This window comes from Terrapene carolina, unplaced genomic scaffold (assembly GCF_002925995.2).
Source record: "Terrapene carolina triunguis isolate 2854851 unplaced genomic scaffold, T_m_triunguis-2.0 Scaffold231, whole genome shotgun sequence".
In the NCBI taxonomy this organism is placed as follows: domain Eukaryota; kingdom Metazoa; phylum Chordata; order Testudines; family Emydidae; genus Terrapene; species Terrapene triunguis.
The window spans coordinates 3,043,364-3,049,363 of record NW_020664582.1 but is presented as its reverse complement, the minus strand read 5'-3'; the positions used below and the strand labels follow the sequence as shown (position 1 = coordinate 3,049,363).

At 43.1% G+C, this 6,000-nt stretch overlaps 1 protein-coding gene across 1 annotated transcript; it reads right to left on the bottom strand.

Annotated features, from left to right (window-relative positions):
- Nucleotides 1-340: 340 nt before the first annotated feature.
- Nucleotides 341-5,649, bottom strand: IFT22 (intraflagellar transport 22). The gene is made up of 5 exons (XM_024207663.2): nucleotides 5,578-5,649; nucleotides 5,034-5,113; nucleotides 4,812-4,901; nucleotides 2,298-2,500; nucleotides 341-797 (listed from the first exon to the last, which is right to left on the bottom strand). Exons 1-5 carry the CDS (start codon nucleotides 5,614-5,616, stop codon nucleotides 649-651), a joined length of 561 nt encoding a protein of 186 aa, XP_024063431.1. The 5' UTR covers nucleotides 5,617-5,649; the 3' UTR covers nucleotides 341-648.
- Nucleotides 5,650-6,000: the final 351 nt, after the last annotated feature.

The window sequence follows — 6,000 nt, the reverse complement described above, 5'->3', positions numbered from 1 at the left end:
AGAACACAAAATCTATAAAATTATATTTGCTTCCCATGTTGGAGAAAAAAGGTAGGGGACACTAAATACAGATTCCACAAGTGAACTACTTCACAGATCCCTGTTCCCACTATTTTCTAATGATTTCCAAAAGCATGTCTTATCCATGTAACAACACAGCTGACACTGACACATCATGCAAGTGCTTCAGAGATTCATAAACTTTATGTGCAGGCTAGGACTCTTTTTAAAGCTCCTTATAGAAAAGGATAAGAATATTTTAAAATGAGTGAATTGAAAAAAAAAAAAGTGACCACTCCCTTAATCTCTGCACCAAAAAATATGATCAAATACAGTTAGATCCAGATCAATGTTTTATTAGAAAATACGTTCTTGTTCTCTTCATCTAATGCCAGGAGGCAGCTAAAGTTACCCAAATTCCTAGACTTATAGGCAATTCTTTGGCATAGCAGTTCATCAGAAGTAAGTAGTGGGTTCTCATAAGGAGTCTTAAATTGTGCATCTACTTGCTTTTGGGAAAATAAACTCATTAAATGTTTGTGGACTGTCATTTGCCAGAGATGAAGATTAATTCCTGTTTCCTGGATTGGGCAGATTCTATAATGAAAGAAGTACTGTATCTCTCTTACTTCAGTATTTCTTCCAGCATTAGGTAATAATTGACATCTCTTCCCTGTCTCTGCTCTCATTTAGCATGTTGATAATGCTTTTGAAGTATTTCACAAATTCCATGCGGACATCCTCAGGATCTTCTTCCAGGCTGGAATGTATTAGTTTCAGTTTGTTCAGTGGTGAAGCTTTGAAGTTAGACACAAAAAATTAAAAATAAAGGTTACTATATTCATTTTAATACAAATACATTTACAGTTTTCTTGAGTTTACAGGACTGTTTATACTACATAAAGCATTTGGAAATCCAGATGCATTAAGATACTGCTGTCCAGCATAACATGTAACCTTTAAAAAGTGATGCATCATCATCATCATCATCAGTAATACAATGAACTAAGTTCATTGATGGATAAATCCTTTGAAAAACTGAAAGGATATATTTTGCAATCACACATATTTAGACACAAAGTGAAATCCAGCCAATATGTAGGAACTGTAATCAATTCATTTAAGATATTATTTAATCACTTTGAAATTTAAATGTAAAAATACTTTATAATCTTAAAATTGTTTGGAACAAGTAGATCTACCCATTGTGATTCAACTATTCCAATTAGAAATTGCTTATGCACTATCAAATTCAGAAAAATATTAGCTAAGCAGCAATGAGGGGAAAGTAAACACAAAGTGTATAGCACAGGTTAATGGAGGTTTAATCTGCTGTAATGTGGGAATAGTTCTTGAAGCTTTAGCTTTCCAGTTTGATTATTCTATATGTTTTTTATTATGGACACACACAACACTTTCCAGAATTGCTTTTTAGTTTTTATTGTGCAGTACACACTTACAGCCTCTCCTTACAAGTTCTGATACTGTATAGTTCTATTATCTTTTATTTAGATGTCATTTTCTGAAATATGTTTTCCTCCATATTTCTTCATGTTAACCATTTCTAGATGGCTTCTTTGAAACTCCTGTTGAAAAGCCAAATAAAAACAGGACCTTTTGATAGAATATCTGTCTCACGGATGCAGTCAGCTTCTTCCATCAAAAGATCTGGGGACTGAGTTTCTTCTTACTTACACTGGTGTACGTCACAGCACTGCCACTGAAGTCAATTATACTGGTGTAATGCAATATAACTGAAAAGAGCATGAGGTCCCTAACTTTTCAAATCCATCTTTGTTTCCATCTTCACTAGTGACATATCAGTTTACTCTCGTTTGGACTAGATGGCTTCAGTTTAGATGCATGTAATATTGAGTTTTTAGACACCTTTGTACAAGGAAGATAATCTCTTATTTCATTGAGCTACTCCTGGTGTGCTTATAAAATGGTGATTTAAAATGCCTCTACAAATGGTTGCTAAATAGACAAAACTAAAGAGGGACCATATTAAAGTAAGAAACCCTCATGCAAGTGATGAAGTGTTATTTAGGACTTGCTATCAGGAGATCTATTCCTGGCTCAGCCATAGACACTCTGAATAACCTTGTTTTCCCATCTGTGAAATGGGAATATATTTACCTATCTACCAGCTACGTTCTGAGATTTACAGTAATTCATTCATGGTTACACTTTGAGATCCTCAGATAGAAGAAATTATAGAAACGCAAAAAGTTATGAAGAGTCACCAGCTTTGAAAGTTAAGCTGATAATTAAAAATCTCTGTTTCATCTTCTTACCCAAGGATAGGTTTTCTGTGTCCCCAGCACTGCCTGGCTTGTGGTGTGCAATTAGGAGACACTGGCTATCTAGTAACTGCTGTTGCTGCACAAAGCAGGAATACCACATTTCAATTTCCTTCAGGTGACTGGGCAGTTCTGGGTTGAAGACTATTACAACACCATGGGAGTCTTTCATCAGAGCTGGCCAGCAAGTTTCAAACCTTGAAAAGCAGGTAAATGGAAAATGGTAAGGTTGGTAGACCCAAAAATGGCAACTGTTTTTAATTAATATTTACTTAAAACGCCACATAGTTTATGTATTTTGTTTCTCCTCAAACACAGATGCTTCAGTGTTTTTCCCTATAACAATTAGGAAGCTTGCAGTCAATATGGCAAACTTCAAACACATTTTTGTCCTAGACAAACACTAATAAGCCTCCTAATTTAGTCAGAGGCCAGAAGAGACCACTAAACCATCAAATCTGGCCACCTGTATATCACAGGCCATCCACCCCACCTAGCACCCACACACTAAACCCATCACAAGCAACCCCATCATACAATTGCACTCATAAATTTGTCCAGCTCTCTTAAAACTAATTACGTTGTGTCCCCCCCACCTCCCAACTCCTACAGGAAGGCTGTTCCAGAATCTCACTGCTCAGATGGTTCAAACCTTCTAATTTCCAGCATGAATGTGTTGATGGCCAGTTTATATCCATTTGTTCTTGTGTCAACACTGTCCTTTAGCTTAAATTGCTAAATTTGTTCTACTGCACAATGTAACATTTGGTTAAAGATGTGTTTAAATCCTTCTCCTATAGAGCATACTTGTGGAGTGGTCCCAGTCCTACAAATTGATCAGCTTAAACATAACTCTTCCACTCACACAGAGCCCCATTGACTTCAACAGGTATAGTGTCTGGCCAAGTGGATCAGTTTAAGGGATTGGGGTCCCCCCAATCATCTAGGTCCCAATCCCATATTCCTTGTGCACCTAGAACTCCTGCTGAGCTCTTAAGAGTAGCGCCTGCTAAGCTCTCAAAGATCACCACCAACTTGATCTGGTAACAGTTCAAAAAGTGAGTTAGAAATAGTTTCAGATTCTACACCTGCCCTTGAATCCCCCTGACAATTTGTGGTTTTACAACCAAGTTTTCCTTTTTTTTTTTTTAATGTTTTCTATTCTCAGCTGTTGTGAACCTACTCCCTCACATTTCCTCCACCACAATAGGGCAAAAAGACTGACTTAAAACAATTTTATTAGCACACGTGAGTCCCAATCAAGACTGGGCCCCAACTGTACTTAGCTCTGCAGAAATATGTACAAAGCTACTCCCACAAAGGACTTAATCTAAGAGTTGTCAAATACAGAAAGCAAGTAAACTGAAAAATACCAAAACATTTTTCCTCTAACCTCAGTGGTGTGTAAGAGAGACTTCAGAGAAAAGTGTGATTTTTAAGTTGATGCTGTCCAAATATTTTAGTACTTTAAGAGACAGGGAGTGACCTTGTCTCAAGGTTCGTCTTCACTACCGTGCTAAATTGGCACCGCTGCCATTATGCTGTCTGATTTAGACATATTACATTGACGGGTGAGCGCTGTCCCGTCTACGTAATTACTCTACCTCAGTGAGAGGCGGAAGCTATATCGGTGGGAGAAAGTAGATAAGGAAGTGTTATTTACTCCTTCTCATAATACAAGAACTAGGGGTCACCAAATGAAATTAACAGGCAGCAGGTTTAAAACAAACAAAAGGAAGTATTTTTTCACACAACACACAGTCAATTTGTGGAACTCTTTGCCAGAGGATGTTGTGAAGGCCAAGACTAAAACAGGGTTCAAAAAATAACTAGATACATTCATGGAGGATAGGTCCATCAATGGCTATTAGCCAGGTTAGGCAGGAATGCTGTCCCTAGCTTCTGTTTGCCAGAAGCTGGGAATGAGCAACAGGGAATGGATCACTTGATGATCACCTGTTCTGTTCATTCCCTCTGGGGTACCTGGCATTGGCCACTGTTGGAAGACAGGATACTGGGCTAGATGGACCTTTGGTCTGACCCAGTTTGGCCGTTCTTATGTTCTTACGATATTAGGCTTGGTCTACACTTACCCCCCAATTCGAACTAAGGTACGCAACTTCAGCTACGTGAATAACGTAGCTGAAGTCGAAGTACCTAAGTTCGAACTTACCTCGGTCCACACGCGGCAGGCAGGCTCCCCCGTCGACTCCGCGGTACTCCTCTCATCTAGCTGGAGTACCGCAGTCGACGGCGATCACTTCCTGGTTCGACTTATCGCGTCCAGACAAGACGCGATAAGTCGAACCCAGAACTTCGATTTCCAGCCGCCGAACTAGCGGCTGGGTATAGAGGTACCCTTAGGGAGACAAGATGGGTGAAGAAGAGCTCTGTGTAAGCTCAAAAGCTTGTCTCTCTCAACCACCAGAAGTTAGTCCAATAAATTATATTACCTCACCCACCTTGTTAAAATAATGTGAAGTGTCAAGAACACTAAAACCCACTTACTTTTGATCACCGCCACAATCCCACAGCTCAAATCGACACCCCGCCCCTTTACTGTTGCCATTCATATTTGGTTTCTCATATTCCAGGATCCTAAAAACAGAAGTGGATTTAGGGTATGATAAGATTCTACAACAAGGCCATCCTGGAAAGAGCATGACATCCCCTGGGGGAGCCCTTTGTAAGGGTCTCCTTTCAGTAAGCATGGTGCGTGGCTTCACTCACCTCACTCCTTGAGTGGGGACGTAGCTGCTAATGCCTTCTGTGCTCTCTGACAGAAAGTTTGCCAAGACGGATTTTCCGGACTGTCAGAAATGGGAGCAAAAGGCACGTGTGTTAATAAAACAACTCCCGTACAGTTTGCAGCAGGGCTCGGGGGGGGAGGGCTGCATATCCCAGTTTGGAGCACGATTGGTGCTGTTTGGGGTGGAGGGCTACTTCCATGTCCACAGAGGTGGGGCCCATAGGATCTTTGTGGGCTTGGATCCAGCTCCCAGCTGGGCTGTTCATTTTGATGGGGCGGGGGGGGGGCACACACAAGAGCCTGGAGCCCCAGTTTGGCCACGCGGGTGAGACACATGCAAGGCTCAGGAGTGGGGGCGGGGCTCGCTTGGCTAATCACACGGGGGCGCCTAGGAGGCTCTGGGATGGGGGCCCCGCTTGGGTGCGCCTGTGGGGCACGTCCGAGGCTCAGGGGGGCAGGGGGGGGACATACGGGATCGAGGAGGCTCCCCGGGGCCTCTACTCAGCCGCCGGGCCGGGCACTCACCTCACTGGGGCCCACGAACAGGATCTTGGCCTTCAGCATCCCGCGCCGCCCCGGACTCTCCTGCCGGCCAGCCCCGAGCCAAACGGCGCGGCTGCCGCGCGGCGCCCTAGCAACGCGGCGTCGTTGTCAAGGCCGCAAGGAAGCCGCTCGGCGATTGGAGCGGAGCATGGGTCACGTGCTGCAGGGAGCTCCCTGCTCCACGTGACCCCTCCCCTAGGTTCTCTCCCCCTCCCTTTCTCCAGCCCCCCTGGCACTTTTCTCCTTCCAGCCCCTTTCTCTCCCCCTGACCCTCCTTTCCTGGCGTTCAGCTGCTCTCCCCCCTTATCTCACTCCAGCCCCTTAGTTCCTGCTCTAGTTATTACTGTCCCAAGGCAGCTTTGCCCAGCAACTTGCACTGCAACAAGGCCCTGGGGTGCAGTTCAC

Excerpts from the sequence above, each read along its gene's own strand:
- IFT22 (XM_024207663.2), bottom strand. The coding sequence starts at position 5,616 with ATGCTGAAGGCCAAGATCCTGTTCGTGGGCCCCAGTGAG. Across the intron at positions 5,114-5,577 it reads TGTTCGTGGGCCCCAGTGAG|TCCGGAAAATCCGTCTTGGC; the intron begins GTGAGTGCCCGG and ends CATTTCTGACAG. Across the intron at positions 4,902-5,033 it reads GTCCCCACTCAAGGAGTGAG|GATCCTGGAATATGAGAAAC; the intron begins GTGAGTGAAGCC and ends TTCTGTTTTTAG.